Source organism: Molothrus ater, chromosome 5 (genome assembly GCF_012460135.2).
Source record: "Molothrus ater isolate BHLD 08-10-18 breed brown headed cowbird chromosome 5, BPBGC_Mater_1.1, whole genome shotgun sequence".
NCBI lineage: Eukaryota > Metazoa > Chordata > Aves > Passeriformes > Icteridae > Molothrus > Molothrus ater.
In genome coordinates this window covers 1,344,761-1,361,482 of record NC_050482.2, presented here as the reverse complement: position 1 = coordinate 1,361,482, position 16,722 = coordinate 1,344,761, and the positions used below count along the sequence as shown (strand labels likewise).

The following is a 16,722-nucleotide window of genomic DNA, read 5'->3' as shown; positions in this document are numbered from 1 at the left end:
GCGGGAACATTCCCGCGGACACCAACGGGGACACCCACGGGGACATTTGCGGCGACTTTCGCGGGGTCGCCGGCGCCTCCCGAGTCCTCGGCGAGGTTCCGGAGGCCGCGCGGGCCTTGCACGAGGCCATGAGCGACCCCCGCGGCGCGGGCGGAACGATCGTGCGCGAGCGGAACATTCGTGCGGGGCCCGCGTTTCCCGGGCCGTGACAGGAGGGAGGGACCAAAATGGCGGCGCCCAGCGCCGGGGGAGCGGCGGCGGCCGCGGCCGGGGGAAACCGAGGGCGGCCGCCCCCCGTCACCCCCCGGCAGATCCGCGACCTCATCGACGGCGGCATCGCCAGCGAGGGGCCCGGGCCCGGCGGGTGAGGGCCAGCGGCACCGGGACTCGCCGGCACCGGGCGGGAGTCGGGGGGAGGCCCGGCCGTGTGAGGGGAGGGGAGCGCTGGGGACTCGTGAGGGAATCGGGGACCCCTCGGGGTTATTTGGGGTCCTGAGGGGGAATTGGAGTCGGAGGGAGCGAGGCTGGAGGGGACTGGGAGGTGCTGGGAGTTGTTACTGGGGAGGGAGAGCGGGAAAGGAAAGCGCGGGAATGCACTGGGAATGCTGGAGAGACTCAGGGGCACTGGGAGGGACCACTGGTGGAACTGGGAGGCGCTGGGAATACTGAAGGGACTCGGGGACACTGGGAATACTGGAAGGACAAGAAGGCAGGAGTTGAAACAGGTACTGGGATACTGGGAGGGTACTGGGGGCACTGGGAGGGTACTGAGGGTACTGGGAGGATGCTTGGGGTACTGGGAGGGTATTGGGGGCACTGGGAGGGTACTGAGGGCACTGGGAGGGTATTGGGGACACTGGGAGAGTACTGGGAGGATACTGAGGGCACTGGGAAGGTACTGGGGTTACTGGGAGGGTAACTGAGGGCACTGAGAGGGCACTGGGGACACTGGGGGGCACTGGGAGGGTACTGAGGGCACTGGGGGGGTACTGAGGGCACTGGGAGGGTACTGGGGGTACTGAGGGCACTGGGGACACTGGGAGGGCAGCCCAGGCCAGCGACCCGTGGAGTCCCCATGGCCTGAAGTGGCCATGTCCTGGTCACAGTGGTCACAGCTTGGTGGGGCACTGGGAGCCCCAGGGGTTACTGGGAAGCACTGGGAGCAGTGGGGGCTGGGCTTTGGGGGTGCCTCAGGGGCTCCCTTGTCCCAGCCCTCTCTGAATTTTGGCTGAATTCAGGCATTGGGAGAAGGCCAAAGGCAGCCATGGGGTGACATTGCAGTTTTGGGGACATCCCAGACATCCCAGTCCTCAGTCTGCCCCTGCTGGGCTCACAGAACAAGGCCCTGTCCCCTCCTTGTCCCAAATCCCACTGGCCCAGCTGTCACTGGGGACACATTTGAGGCACCCTTGGAATTTTATTCATTGTTTTATTAGGAATTAATGAAAAGCTGGGAATGGGGAGCTCTGGAGAAAATCCTTGTCAGGACAGGCCTGAGGGGTGGGGAGTTGCAAAGTGCTCTGTGCTTTGTTTCTAATCCTATTCCTAAAATCCAGCAGCTTCCCAAAATCCTGCCTTTTGCTAAATCCAACCTTCTCCTAAATCCAACCTTTTCCTAAAATCCAACCTTTTCCCAAATCCGACCTTTTCTGAAAAATCTAGCTTTTTCCTAAATCCAGCCTTTTCCTAAATCCAGCCTTTTCCTAAATTCAGCCTTTTCCTAAAATCCGGTCTGTCCCTAAAGTCCAACCTTTTCCTAAATCCAACCTTTTCTAAATTCAGCCTTTTCATAAATCCAATTTTTTCCTAAATTCAGCCTTTTCCTAAATCCAACCTTTACCTGAAATCTAGCTATTTCCCAAATCCAGCCTTTTCCAAAATCCAACTTTTTTTTAAATCCAACCTTCTCCTAAATCCAGCCTTTTCCTAAAATCCAACCTTTTCCTAAAATCTAGGCATTTCCTAAAATCCAACCTTGTTCAAAATTCAGCCTTTTCCTGAAATCCAGTCTGTCCCTAAGATCCAGCCTTTTCCTAAATCCAATCTCTTCCTAAAACCCAACCTTTCCCAAATGCAACCTGTTCCTAAAATCCGACCTTTTCCTAAATTCAACCTGTTCCTAAGGCCAGCCTTTTCCTAAATCCAGTCTGTCCCTAAAATCCAGCCTTGTTCAAAATCCAACCTTTTCCTAAATCCAGTCTTTTCCTGAAATCCAGCCTTTTCCTAAATCTAGCCTTTTTCTAAATCCAGCCTCCTCCTAAAAGCCAACCTTTTCCCAAAATCCTGCCTTTTTCTAAAATCCAACCTTTTCCTAAATTCAGCCTTTTCCTGAAATCCAGCCTTATCCTAAAACCCAGCCTTTTCCTAAACCAAACCTTTCCTTAAACCCAGACTTTTCCTGAATCCAACCTTTTCCTAAAATCTAAAATTTTCCCAAAACCCAATCTCTCCCTAAAACCCAACTTCTTCCTAAATCCACCCTGTTCCTAAATCCACCCTGTTCCTAAACCCAGCCTTTTCCTAAAACCCAACCTTTTCCTAAATCCAACCTCTTCCTAAATCCAACCTTTTCCTAAACCCAACCTTTTCCTAAATCCAGCCTTTTCCTAAATCCAGCCTTTTCCTAAAATCTAACATTTTCCCAAAACCCAACCTCTCCCTAAAACCCAACCTCTTCCTAAACCCAACCTCTTCCTAAATCCACCCTGTTCCTAAATCCAACCTGTTCCTAAACCCAACCTGTTCCTAAACCCAACCTCTTCCTAAAACCCAACCTCTTCCTAAAACCCAACCTCTTCCTAAAACCCAACCTCTTCCTAAAACCCAACTTCTTCCTGAATCCAGCCTGTTCCTAAACCCAGCTTTTTCCTAAAACCCAACCTTTTCCTAAATCCAACCTCTTCCTAAATCCAACCTCTTCCTAAATCCAACATTTTCCTAAATCCAACCTTTTCCTAAATCCAGCCTTTTCCTAAATCCAGCCTTTTCCTAAAATCTAACATTTTCCCAAAACCCCACCTCTCCCTAAAACCCAACCTCTTCCTAAACCCAACCTCTTCCTAAATCCAACCTGTTCCTAAAACCCAACCTTTTTCTAAATCCAACCTGTCCTTAACCCCAGCCTTTCCCTAACCCCAGCCTTTCCCAACCCCAGCCTGTTCCCAGCTCCAGCCTTTCCCAACCCCAGCCTGTTCCCAACTGCAGCCTTTCCCAAACCCAACCTGTTCCCAGCTCCAGCCTTTCCCAGCTCCAGCCTTTCCCTAACCCAGCCTGTTCCCAGCTCCAGCCTTTCCCAAACCCAGCCTGGTTCCAGCTCCCCCCTCTCCCCAGCCCCAGGCTGTTGCCATGTCCGTCCTTCCCCAGAGTTTCCCTTGCTGCTCTTCCTTTCAGGAAGGACACGTCGGGCTGCTCGGAGCGAGCCAACGGACCCTCCCAGCTGGAGGCTCTTTCCCTGGAATCTGCCAGCAGGGAGGCCTATTTCAGCAGGGTGGAAACATTCACCATATCCTTTGGGATGCTGGAATTCCAGCTGGAATTGTGGGCGAAGAGCCAGAGGGGTCACTGAGCCAATTCCTGCCCTTGCAGGGATATCCCAAAATTCCTCCCCAGCCCTGAGAGCTGTCCCAGCGCTCCTGGAGCTTGGGAGCTGTGGCCGTTCCCTGGGGAATGCTCAGTGCCCCAGCACCCTCTGGGGAAGAGCCTTTTCCTGAAATCCAGGCTCATCCTAAATCCAGCCTTTTCCTAAAATCCAGCCTTTTCCTAAAATCCCAACTTTTCCTATATTCCAAGCTTTTCCTAAATGCAACTTCTTCCTAAAATCCAACCTTTTCCTAAAATCCCAACCTTTCCTATAATCCAACCTCCTCCTAAAATCCAGCCTTTTCCTATAATCCAAGCTTTTCTTAAATCCAGCCTTTTCCTAAATCCCACCTTTTCCTATAATCCAAGTTTTTCCTAAAATTTAACATTTTCCTAAAATCCTGCCTTTTCCTAAATCCTACCTTTTCCTAAATCCTACCTTTTCCTAAATTCAGCTTCTTCCTAAAATCCAAGCTTTCCCCAAAATCCAGCCTTTTCCTGAATCCAGCCTTTTCCTAAATCCGACCTTTTCCTATAATCCAAGCTTTTCCTAAAATCTAACATTTTCCTAAAATCCTGCCTTTTCCTAAATCCAACCTTTTCCTCAATCCTACCTTCTCCTAAACTCCCCCTGGCACAGCTCCCTGCGTTCCTGCCCTGCTCCTTGTCCCTGTGCCTCCCCTCCTGAGGCAGCTGCAGCCCGCCCCGAGCTCTCCTTCTCTGGGAATGTTCCCCCACAAACCCCGAGCTCTCCCTCTCTGGGAATGTTCCCCCACCCCACAAACCCCGAGCTCTCCCTGGGAATGTTCCCCCATTACATAAACCCTGAGCTCTCCTTCTCTGGGAATGTTCCCCCACAAACCCTGAGCTCTCCCTCCCTGGGAATGTTCCCCCATCCCACAAACCCTGAGCTCTCCCTGGGAATGTTCCCCCACAAACCCCGAGCTCTCCCTCCCTGGGAATGTTCCCCCACAAACCCCGAGCTCTCCCTCCCTGGGAATGTTCCCCCACCCCACAAACCCTGAGCTCTCCCTGCCTGGGAACGTGTCCCATCCCATAAATCCCAGGAATGCTGCTGCTGTCTCTCCTTGACGGGCAGACCCCCTGCGGTGGGCGGGGAAGCCGCCGGCGCTGTCCCCGCTGGTGTGCGCGCGTTTCGGCTGGGTCAGCGTGGAGTGTGACATGCTGAGGTGCTCCAGCTGCCAGGCCTACCTGTGCATGAGCCTGCAGCTCACCCTGGACCTCAGCAACTGTGAGTGGGGACGGCCCAGAGCTTGGGATTTTGGGATTGTGGGATCGTGGGATCGCGGGGCGCAGCGGCTTCCAGGGGCGGGGAGGTTGGGAAAGCGGCTCAAGGCCAATGGGTGGTGTTTAGCTGGGGGGATGGAATAATCAAATCCTGGTTTGTGTTGGGAATTCCAGCTGGGAGAGGTCGTGGGATTGTAGGGAGTTTGGGTTGGGAGGGGTCTTAAAGCTCCTCCTGTTCTGTGCTGGTGTCCAGGGAATGGTGGTTCCTGGGAATGGTGGTCCCAGGGAATGCTGGTTCCAAAGAATGATGAGAATTATGGCTTCAGGGAATGATTGTCCTAAGGAGTGATGGTCCCAGGGAATGGTGGTTCCAAGGAATGGTGGTCCCAGGGAATGGTGGTTCCAAGGAATGATGTCCCAGGGAATGGTGGTTCCAAGGAATGGTGGTCTCAGGGAATGGTGGTTCCAAGGAATGGTGGTCCCAGGGAATGGTGGTTCCAAGGAATGGTGGTCCCAGGGAATGGTGGTTCCAAGGAATGATGTCCCAGGGAATGGTGGTCTCAGGGAATGGTGGTTCCAAGGAATGGTGGTCCCAGGGAATGGTGGTTCCAAGGAATGGTGGTCCCAGGGAATGGTGGTTCCAAGGAATGGTGGTTCCAAAGAATGGTGGTCCCAGGGAATGATGTCCCAGGGAATGGTGGTTCCAAGGAATGGTGGTTCCAAGGAATGGTGGTTCCAAGGAATGGTGGTTCCAAAGAATGGTGGTCCCAGGGAATGGTGGTTCCAAGGAATGGTGGTCCCAGGGAATGATGATTGTAAGGAATTATGGTTTCAGGGAATGATGGTCCCAGGGAATGATGATCTCAGGGAGTGGTGGTTCCAAGGAATTATGTTTTCTGGGAATGATGGTCCCAGGGAATGATGGTTTCAGGGAATTATGAACCCAGGAAATGATGATTCCAAGGAATTATAGGTTCAGGGAATGATTGTTCTAAGGAATGATGGTCTCAGGAAATGATGATTCCAAGGAATGGCAGTTCCAGGGAATGATGGTGCCAGGAATGAGGTCCTAAGGAATGATGCTCCCAGGGAATGATATTTTTTAGGAATAGAGGTTTCAGGGAGTGATGGTTCCAAAGAATGATGATCTCAGGGAATGATGATTCCAAGGAATTATGTTTTCTGGGAATGATGCTCCCAGGGAATGATATTCCTTAGGGATGGAGGTTTCAGGGAGTGATGGTCCCAAAGAATGATGGTCTCAGGGAATGCTGGTTCCAAGGAATGGTGGTCCCAGGGAATGATGATCTCAGGGAGTGATGGTTCCATGGCACAGTGGTTCCAGGGAATGATGAAATTCTCACTGTAAAAAATGTCTTTTTTATGCTGGGATAGACCCTCTCCCACACACCCTGTCCCCACTGCTCCTTGTCCTCTCCATGGAAAGGAGACCCTCCATCCTCTTTGCACCCATCCTTTAAGGACTGGAAAACCCCAGTGAGGTTCCAGAGCTCAAATCAGACCCAAGGGAATGATCCAAAACCGTCTGGAACACTTCCAGGCTTGGGGCACTGATCACCTCTTGGACTGTTCCAGAGCTGGATCAGCCTGGTACAGAAATGGTTCCTCCTGTTGAGCCTGAGCCTGCGCTGGTGCAGCTCTGAGCCATTCCCATGCTGGAATTCCATGCCAGTCCTGCCACAAATTCCAGGGAGAAGAGCTCAGCATTCCCTCCCCCAGAAGGTGCAGAGTTCACCCCTCATCCTCCTTTTCTCCAAACAATCCCAAGGCTCTCAGCCTCTTTCCAGGTTTTCCAGCCATTTCTCCAGCCTCATTGCCCTCTGGATGCATTTAAGGATCTGAAAATCCTTTTAAAAATTCTCTTTTCTTTCCCAATTCCTGGATCTGCTTCCCTGATCCTCCACTGAATTTTTCCAGCATGGAAAAATTGATCGGTGGTTGCTGCTCACCAAAGCCATTCAGGCAGAAATTCCATTGTGAGATTTAATTAATGAACTCCTTATTATCCCACAAGGCAGTGCCATCCCCACTTCTCAATTTTCCTGGCTGCAATTGCCCTGGAAGTGGACAGGGAGCACATTCCTGCTGCCTGCCAGGTGCTGCCATGTGGGAATACTGAGCCTTTCCTTTTGGGTCACTCAAGATCAACATTCCCTATTTATTCAGATTATCTCTGTTAAATAAACCTTGGCCTAATTATTCCATTGGAAATCACACCAGGTTAGGGAAATCCAAACTAATCAAAGATTGGGAAGGAGGCATTGAAAAACAAATTGAAAAAGAATTTTTTTTTTTTTTTATTCTGAAAGTGTAAGTGAAATGAAATGTCAGAATTTTTTGGGGGGGTTTTTGGGGAAGTTTGATTTCCAGACATGGCTGGGATTTGGCTCCTACAGTTGGGGTGGAGGGATCAGCTCAGCCAGGGGTTGGCAGCATCCCAGGAGGAGAAACTGGCAGGATCCAGCAGGTTTTGTGCCCGGGGTTGGCTTGGGCTGCTTTTCCACAGGCTCCCCTGTGCCTGGGAATGGGAGGGATTTTGGCTTTGGGCAGGTGGAACTGCTGAGGTGACATTTGCTGTTCTGGGGCTGCCTGAGGGAGCCTGGAATTCCTCTTGCTGGGAACAGGGCGGAGTCTGAGGTTGGAATCCTGGATGCTGAGAATTTTAAACTTAGTGTGCTGAGAGAGTTTAGAATTCTCAGAGTTCTGAACACAGAGTTTAGAATTCTCAGCACCCAGTAGTGGTTATATTAGGTGTTAATATTTAAATTTGAGTACTTATTGCTTTGACTACAGTATTTAAAAAAAACTTATTTTTTTTAAATCAGGACACTTTTTTGTTTTTGAGAATATATAATTTTAAAATTATTATTAAAATTATATGAACAGTCTGAGGTGAAGCTTCAGGCTGTGCAGCCTCCAGCCTCGGGCAGCATCCTGGGAAATCCTGGGAAAGCATCCCAGGGAACTCTGCCACCAGCTGGCCTGGTTTTCCTGGCCATTCCCTGAGCAGGTGGCAGTGCAGGGGAATATCCCTGAGTTTCTCCCTGCAGACAAGGAGCGCTGTGAGGAGCTCAGGAAGGCCCTGAGCACTGCCCACGAGAAGTTCTGCTTCTGGCCAGACAGCCCCTGCCCAGGTGGGTGCCCCAGATTCCTGCATTATTCCCATTTTTTCCCCTTTCCATTGTTGTTCCTGCCATCACACTCTGCTCTTCCCTGTGGGAATGATGGAATACAACAGGAAAGCAGCAGATGGAAGCCCCAGGGCTGGATCCAGCTTTTCCTGACCTTTGGGTGCCTCTGGAGCACTTAAATTGCTTTGGGGTTGTACCTGGGAGGGGACAGGGGAAGTTTGGTGTCGTGGAATGCTCAGAGAGGGATAGATCCTGTCTTGGGAGCTGTGCTGCTTGGGAATGCTGAGAAGGGAAAACTGTGCTGAGCTTTTCCTTTAAAAGCCAGGAAAAGAATCATGGAATTGTTGGGGTTGGAAGGGACATGAAAGCCCTTCCAGTGCCACTCCAGGGACACCTCCCACTGTCCCAGGTTGTTCCAGACCCCATCCAGCCTGGCCTTGGACATTGCAGGGATCAGGGGCAGCCCCAGCTGCTCTGGGAATCCCTTCCCAAAATCCCAGCCCAGTCTCCCTCTCCAGGGAATTCCCTCCATTCCCAGCTCTCCCAGCCTGGGATTGGATCCATCCCCACCCCGACTCCTCTCTAGGAAGGGATTTTGGGATCCGGGGGCTTCACTGGGAACCTCAGGACTCCAGGAAGGGTCTCCCTTCCCTTTTCCATCCCCAACTTCCATAAAAATCCCTCGGGATGGATTCTGAGTGTCCCAAATCCCAGAATCCCAGAGCAGTTTGGGTGGGAAGGGACCTTAATGTCCATCCCATTCCAATCCCACCATCTCAGGCTGCTCCAATCCTTCCTTGGACATTCCAGGGATGCAGGGGCAGCCCCAGCTGCTCTGGCAATCCCAGCCCAGCCAGGAATTCCCCATTGCCAAGATCCCACCTAAGCTTTTCCTCCTTCAGCTTAAGGTCACTCCCTCTTATCCCATCACTGCATTTACCTGGAGAGCCTGGCTGGGCTCCTGCCATTCCCTGTGGGATGAGGAGGGCTGGGAATGCTGAGCACAGCTTTGCCCTCCCCAGATCGCTTTGCCAGGCTCCTGGTGGATGAGCCCAGAGTTCTTCTCCAGGATTTCCTGGATCGCTTCCAGAGCCTGTGTCAGCTGGAGCTGCAGCTGCCCTCCCTCAGACCAGAAGACCTGAAAAACATGGTGAGTTCCCTCCTGCTCCCAAGACCTGAAGAACATGGTGAGTTCACTCCTGCTGCCAAAATTTGCAGCATTCCAGGCTCTAGGGACGAGCCTGGGCCCACCCAAAATCAGGAATTTCAGCCTCTGTCTGTGTGTGTGTGTGTGTGTGAGGGATCTGCTCCCACTTTGTTTTTCCCCTTGGACATTCCCCATGTGGTGGTTCCACCATGGAAACGTGTAAAGAGGAGTTTGGAATGGCTCATCAGCTGGGAAGTGTGTCTGGTTCCCAGTCTGGACCTTTCCCAGTGTCCAGGCTGCTCTGTGGTGCCTGGGAGAGGGGATTTGGGATCCCACACACTCCTTTGGGAGCTCCAGCACTCCGTGAGGAGGGGCAGCCCACAGATCACTCCTTTAGCTGGGATGTCTGGAGACAGGAATTTGGGATGCCAGGGGCTGCCACCCTGAACCTCAGGTACGGGCAGAGATCTGGGAAGGTGAAGGAGCCCGAGGAGGGAGGAGGGAAAAGCAGGAAGAGCCAGGAACAAGTGTGGAATCGTCACCCTGCAGGGACCTGTCATGGCCCTGCTCTGCTGCAGCCAAGTCTGGCCGGTTGGACACTCCTTTGCCAGGGAACAGATGGCTCTGGGCAGCCAGGAGCTGTGTGGGATCCAGGGAATCTTCATCCATTCAGCACAGCCCAGGGGTGGTTCAGGGCTGGCTGAGCTGGGAAAGCACCAAAGGCACGGCAGGAGCGGGACCTGCTCCTCCTCAGGGAGCAGCTGGGGCCTGGGCACATTGCATGGAACGGGGAGCCAGGGGCAGGGAGCAGTGCTCTGAGTGCCTTAATGAATGAATCTATTATCCCACAAGGCAGTGCCATCCCCACTTCTCAATTCTCCTGGCTGCGATCGCCCTGGGAGTGAACAGGGGGCACATTCCTGCTGCCGTGTGGGAATACTGAGCCTTTCCTTTTGGGTCACTCAAGATCAGCATCCCACGAGGATCCCACGAGGATCCCATGAGGATTCCACAACCCAGGGGTGCTTTAGGGCTGGCTGAGCTCAGCAAGGCTCAGCAGGAGTGGGACCTGCTCCTCCTCGGGGAGCAGCTGGGGCCCGGGCACATTGCATGGAATGGGGAGCCAGGGGCAGGGAGCAGTGCTCTGAGTGCCTTTTCCCTGTTCCCAGAGCTGGGGGTACAAAAGGGGTCGTTCTCCATGTGGGACAGGATTTGGGAGTGAAACCAGTGCCTTTTATCCCTGTGCTCTGCAGTCCCTGACAGAGGAAAGGATCACTCGGCTCCTCCAGCTCATTGGGGAGGAGCTGGAGCACAAAGGCACAGAGGGAGAGAAGCCTCCCGGGAAGTTTTCCACGGAAATCCTGCAGGTGCACGTTCCTGCCTGCATCCTGGCGCTGTGTGGCTGGACCTGCAGGTGGGCAGGGCTGCAGGGCTGGGCCTGGAGTGTCCCTCACACTCTGGGCTGGCCATGAAAGCTCTTGGGGGCTGGAGGGATGGGGAATGTTCCTCCTGTGGAATGCTCACTGTCCCTTTTTTCACTGTTTTCCCTCTTTTTCACCATGCTTCTGCCTACCTGATTGTATTTTCCCATTTTCCCTTTTTTTTTTTTTGCTTCCTTTGTGTCACTATTTTCCTTATTTTCCCTCTTTTTTCACTAGAATCCTGCTTCCCTTATTTAACCATTTCCCCACTTTTCCACTACATTCCTGCTTCCCTTATTTTACCCCTTTTTCCCCCTCTTTTCCCCTTCTGTTCCTGCTTCCTGGCAAGGCAAAACACAACTGGGCCAGTTTCAATCAACGTCATAAATGGGATTTAATGGACTCATTTCCCTGACTTTTCCAAGCCCAGGCTTATCCCTGAGCGCCTCTCCTGCCTTTCCCCAACCCTGGAAGTGCCCAAGGCCGGGTTGGATGGGGTTTGGAGCAGCCTGGGGTAGTGGGAGGTGTCCCTGCCCATGAGGGACTGGAATGAGATGAGCTTTAAGATCCCTTTCAACCCATCCTGTGATCCCATGAGGATCCCATGAGAATTCCATGAGGATCCCACAAGGGTCTCATGAAGATTTCATGAGGATCCCATGTGGATCCCATGAGGATCCCATGAGGATCCTATGAGGGTTCCATGAGAATGCCATGAGGATTCCACAAGGATCCCATGAGGTTCCTATGAGGATCCATGAAGATCCCATGAGGATCGCATGAGAGTCCTGTGAGGATCCCGTGAGGATCCCATGAGGATCCCATGAGGATCCCACGAAGATTCCTTGATGATCCCATGAGGACCCCATGAGGATCCCATGAGGATTCTGTGAGGATCCCATGAGGATCGCATGAGAGTCCTGTGAGGATCCCGTGAGGATCCCATGAGGATCCCACGAAGATTCCTTGATGATCCCATGAGGACCCCATGAGGATCCCATGAGGATTCTGTGAGGATCCCATGAGGATCCCATGCAGTTCCTATGAGGATCCCATGAGGATTCCCATGAGGACCCTATGAGGATCCCATGAGAGTCCTGTGAGGATCCCATAAGGATCCCAGGAGAATCCCACGAGGATTCCTTGATGATCCCATGAGGATCCCATGAGGATTCCCATGAGGATTCTGTGAGGATCCCATGAGGATCCTATGAGGGTTCCATGATGACCCTATGAGGATCCCACAAGGATTCCCATGAGGATTCTGTGAGGATTCCATGAGGATCCCATGAGGGTTCCATGAGGATCCTTTGAGGATGCCATGAGGGTTTCATGAGGATCCCATGAGGATTCCACGAGGATCCCATGAGGATGCCATGAGGATTCCATGACGGTTCCATGAGGCTCTCATGAAGATCCCATGAGGATCCCGTGAGGATTCCACAAGGATCCCGTGAGGATCCCGTGAGGATCCCGTGAGGATCCTGTGAGGATCCTGTGAGGATTCCACAAGGATCCCGTGAGGATCCTGTGAGGATCCCGTGAGGATCCTGTGAGGATCCCATGAGGATTCCACAAGGATCCCGTGAGGATCCCGTGAGGATCCCATGAGGATTCCACAAGGATCCCGTGAGGATCCCGTGAGGATCCCATGACTTGGCTCTGTCCCTGCAGCGCTGCCTCGGGCTCCATGAACCTCGCGGTGATCACCTGCTCCCGCTGCATGAGGAAGGTGGGGCTGTGGGGCTTCCACCAGCTGGAATCTGCTGCAGCTCCAGAGCTGGATTCCTGTGGCTCCAGCAGCACCACCCCGGCTGCTCCCGAGCGCTTCCCGCCCGTGCCCACCTCCCCTCGCAGGATGCTGACACGGAGCCAGGACCCAGCATCCGAGCAGGTACATCCTGGGGGCTCTGGGCAGGGACACCTGGCAGCTCCAGGAGCTCCAGATCCCTCACCCACATCCAAGGGACACATCCGTGTGCTGGGAAGGGCTCCTGTGGGGTGCCTGAGGAGGATTGGGGTTGGACAAGGCCCCCTTGGTGAGCAGAGGAGCTCCAAATCCCTCACCCACATCCAATGGACATCCCTCATCCCTCTCTGGGCAGGGCAGGGACACTTGGCCAGCTCCAGGAGCTCCAGATCCCTCATCCATGTCCTATGGACATCCTTCATCCCTCTCTGGGCAGGGCAGGGACACTTGGCCAGCTCCAGGAGCTCCAGATCCCTCATCCATGTCCTATGGACATCCTTCATCCCTCTCTGGGCAGGGCAGGGACACTTGGCCAGCTCCAGGAGCTCCAGATCCCTCACCCACATCCAAGGGACACTCCATGTGCTAGGAAGGGCTCCTCTGGGGTCCCTGAGGAGGATTGGAGCTGGACAAGGCCCCTTGGTGAGAAGTGAGCTCCAAATCCCTCACCCACATCCAATGGACATCCCTCATCCCCCTCTGGGCAGGGCAGGGACACTTGGCAGCTCCAGGTGCTCCAGATCCCTCATCCATGTCCTATGGACATCCCTCATCCCTCTCTGGACAGGGACACTTGGCCAGCCCCAGGAGCTCCAGATCCCTCACCCACATCCAATGGACATCCTTCATCCCTCTCTGGGCAGGGCAGGGACACTTGGCAGCTCCAGGTGCTTCAGATCCCTCACCCACATCCAATGGACATCCCTCATCCCCCTCTGGCAGGGCAGGGACACTTGGCCAGCCCCAGGAGCTCCAGATCCCTCACCCACATCCAGTGGACACATCTGTGGTGGGAAGGGCTCCTGTGGGGGGCTGAGGAGGGTTGGAGCTGGACAAGGTGAGCAGAGGAGCTCCATGACGCCGTTTTCCCCCAGCAGCACGAGAAGAGCCCGTCCCCAGCCCTGGCCCGGCCCCGGGGCTGGGACTCCCCCAGCTCCATGGACAGGGGGGAGCTGGATGTGAGCAGCCCCGCCCTGAGGAGCCGCCCCGTGACCCGGAGCATGGGGCAGGGGGACACCATGGAGGTGCCATCCAGCCCCGTGCGCAGGGCCAAGCGCGCGCGGCTCTGCTCCTCCAGCAGCTCGGTGAGTGACCCTGCCAGGGGGCTCCCCCCATCCAGGGATTAGTGTTGCCAGCCCCTGCTCAGGGCTTTGGGCACAAAGAGGGTTTCTTGGTGTCTCTAAGCATGCCGTTGTTGTGTCCCTTCTCTGCCACCACCTCGCTTCCCAGGACGCTTCCTTGAGGAGCTTCTTTCACCCCAGCTCTCAGCACCGTGATTGGTGTCCCTGGGTCAGCACTGGGGAGGGACAGGAATCCCTGGAGGACGCTGCATCCCAGACAGACAAGGAGCCTGGGAAGGCCGAGCCAGGCTGGGAGGTGGTGCTGAAGAGGCTCCTTGGCATCCAGAAATGTGACACAGTGCCCGAAACGGAGCCAGTGGTGAGTCTGGGGTATCCCAACTTGTCCAGGCAGCAAAAATTTGGGATGGGTGGGCTTTGGGTGGGATCAATCCCAGCCAGGTGACAAGGACCAAGCTGCAGAGCGTGAGCCCTGGCATTCCCACAGGCAGGCTCCATCCAAGGCTGGGCTGTGCTGGAGCTGCCCCAGGGCTGCTATAAATAACAGTGCTGCCCAAGATCTGGTTTCATTCCCCCAGAGTGTCCCCAGAGCTCCTCTCTGCAGCCATCCCAGCTCCTGGCTCCAGGCTCTTGGGGTGCCAGCTTTGCTGAGGCCACAACTCCCTCCCCATGTGGCTGTGGAGCAGCTGCTGCCTCCCTGGATCTCTTGATCCACTTGGATTCCTCCTGCCAGCTCCTTCCTGCCTCTCTTGGAGCTCAGGTGGAGCATTCCCCCTTCAGCATTTGTCCTGGCACTTTCGTGGGATTTGTGTCCCCAACAGGTCCCTCCTAGGGGTGTCCCTGCCCACAGCAGGGGCTTAAAACTGGTTCATCTTTAGGGTCCCTTCCATCCCAAACCATTCCATGACTCTGTGGTTCTGCCATGTGCCAGGAAAGCTCCAGATGGTCCAGCAGGGCCAGTCACAAGTCAGAGGCACCAGACCCAGCTGGAACAGGGGATGGTTGGAGTCTCTTCCTGCTTTTTGGGATCCTTTCCTGCTTTTTGGGATCCTTTCCTGCTTTTTGGGGTCCCTTCCTGCTTTTTGGGTTCCCTTCTTACTTTTTGGGGTCCCTTCCTCCATTTTGGCATCCTTTCCTGCTTTTTGGGATAATTTCCTGCATTTTGGAGTCCTTTCCTGCTTTTTTGGGTTCCCTTCCTGCCTTTTGGGCTCCTTTCATGCCTTTTGGGGTCCTTTCCTGTTTTATGGAAAACTTTCTGCTTTTTGGGCTCCTTTCCTGCTTTTTGGGATCCTTTCCTGCTTTTTGGGCTCCTTTCCTGCTTTTTGGGCTCCTTTCCTGCTTTTTGGGATCCTTTCCTGCTTTTTGGGGTCCCTTCCTGCTTTTTGGGTTCCCTTCCTGCTTTTTGGGGTCCCTCTCTGCTTTTGGGCTCCTTTCATGCCTTTTGGGGTCCTTTCCTGTTTTATGGAGTCCATTCCTGCTTTTTGGGATCCTTTCCCGCTTTTTGGGTTCCCTTCCCGCTTTTTGGGTTCCTTTCTTGCTTTTTGGATTCCCTTTCTGCTTTTTTGGGTCCCTTCCTGCTTTTTTGGAGCCCCTTCTTGCTTTTTAGGTTCCCTTCCTGCCTTTTGGGGTTCCATTCCTTCTTTTTGGGGTCCCTTCCTGCTTTTTGGAGTCCTTTCCTGTTTTTTCTGTTTTATGGAGTCCCTTCCTGTTTTATGGAGTCCCTTCCTGCTTTTTGGGGTCCCTTCATATTTTTTGGGTTCCATTCCTGCCTTTTGGGGTCCTTTCCTACTTTATGGAGCCCCTTCCTGCTTTTTGGGGTCCCTTTCTGCTTTTTGGGGTCCCTTCCTGCTTCTTGCTCGTAGTCTCCTTGTTCTCCTCTCTGCTGGCAAACTGGGATCATGAAGATGAGGAGCCAAGTGCTGTCCTGGCAGCCAGCTGGGATATTTTGGGTGGTTTTTGCTGCAGTTTCCCCTCGTGCCCTTTGCCAATGGCAGCTCCTGCTCCAGTGCCTTGACCCGTGGCTGTTGTTGCTCTGTTCCCATCTTTTCCAGAGCCTCTCGGAGAAGTCCTGCAAGGTGTTCCGCATTTTCCGCCAGTGGGAGAGCATGAATTCCTCCTGAGCCCTGGGGACACAGCCACAGGGGGACACACCCACAGGGGACACACCCACAGGGGACACACCCACAGGGGACACACCCATAGAGGGACACACCCACAGGGGACACGCCCACAGGGGACACACCCACGGGGGACACACCCACAGCTCTGGTGGCTCCTGGGCAGCTCCGTGTCCCGAGGCAGCTCCAGCCACGCTGGGATCCCCTCCCTGCCTGCCCTGCTGGAGCCTTCACAAACTGCTGCTGTGTCTGTCCCTCCCTCCCTGCGAGGGCTGCCTGGGGCTGGGATGTGCTGTGGGCCCGTGGGGTGACAAGGGGACATTGGCACCTCCCCAGGAAGTGACGCCAGGTGGGAATAAACATTTCATTTTTGTTGTTTTTTTTCTTTTTCCTTCCTGCTGGTGTGGTGCTTTTTCCCAGGGCAGGAGGAGGTCAGGACCTGGTGTGGTTCCTGTATCCCTCAGGGTTCTTGTCCTTCTGGGATCAACATCCCGCTGCCTCCCTGTGCATCCCACTCCACATTTTGTTTTTCCATTGCCTCAATCCCTGTCCCTCTGCTGTTGGCCAGTTTGGGGTGATGAATCCCTCTGGTTGGAGGGTGGGATTCCCAAAACCTGGGAAGAAATGAGTTTGGGCTGCTGGGAAGGGAATGGTGTCATCTCCATCCTTGAGGTTATTGGGGAAAGGGCTTTGGGAAGGGCTGGGATTCCACAGACAACCTGGCACAGTTGGATCTCCTCCCTCTGGGTCTGTGCTGTGGGTGGAGGCACAGGGATCTGTCATTCCTTTTGGGGGTTTTTTTTTGAGGAAAGGATCTCCTGTCTCCATTTTCCCAGCCCCATCTCTGAGGTTTCACCTGTCTCATGGCCTTGGATGGATTTTGGGATTTGGCTGCCCTGTGCTTGGGAATGCAGTGCCTGCCTTGGTCAGGGCTGATCCTGGCTCTCCCTGTACCCCAAAGCTTGGGGGTGCACCTGTGCCCCCACCTGGGGGCTTCTCCTGGCATCCAC

At 54.1% G+C, this 16,722-nt stretch overlaps 1 protein-coding gene across 2 annotated transcripts; it reads left to right on the top strand.

Annotated features, from left to right (window-relative positions):
- The first annotated feature begins 112 nt into the window (after nt 1-112).
- LOC118698245 (zinc finger C3HC-type protein 1-like) lies at nt 113-16,103 on the top strand. 2 transcript variants are annotated; one of them, XM_036401416.2, is made up of 10 exons: nt 113-364; nt 3,391-3,502; nt 4,681-4,831; nt 7,899-7,982; nt 9,002-9,129; nt 10,380-10,540; nt 12,222-12,441; nt 13,395-13,601; nt 13,747-13,956; nt 15,647-16,103. In XM_036401416.2, exons 1-10 carry the CDS (start codon nt 228-230, stop codon nt 15,713-15,715), a joined length of 1,479 nt encoding a protein of 492 aa, XP_036257309.1. In that variant the 5' UTR covers nt 113-227; the 3' UTR covers nt 15,716-16,103. The 2 variants fall into 2 exon arrangements, with proteins under 2 accessions (XP_036257309.1, XP_036257308.1); XM_036401415.2 differs by having other exon boundaries at nt 13,392-13,601.
- Nucleotides 16,104-16,722: the final 619 nt, after the last annotated feature.

Excerpts from the sequence above, each read along its gene's own strand:
- LOC118698245 (XM_036401415.2), top strand. The coding sequence starts at position 228 with ATGGCGGCGCCCAGCGCCGGGGGAGCGGCGGCGGCCGCGGCCGGGGGA. Across the intron at positions 3,503-4,680 it reads GCAGGGTGGAAACATTCACC|CCCCTGCGGTGGGCGGGGAA; the intron begins ATATCCTTTGGG and ends TGACGGGCAGAC. Across the intron at positions 9,130-10,379 it reads CAGAAGACCTGAAAAACATG|TCCCTGACAGAGGAAAGGAT; the intron begins GTGAGTTCCCTC and ends TGTGCTCTGCAG.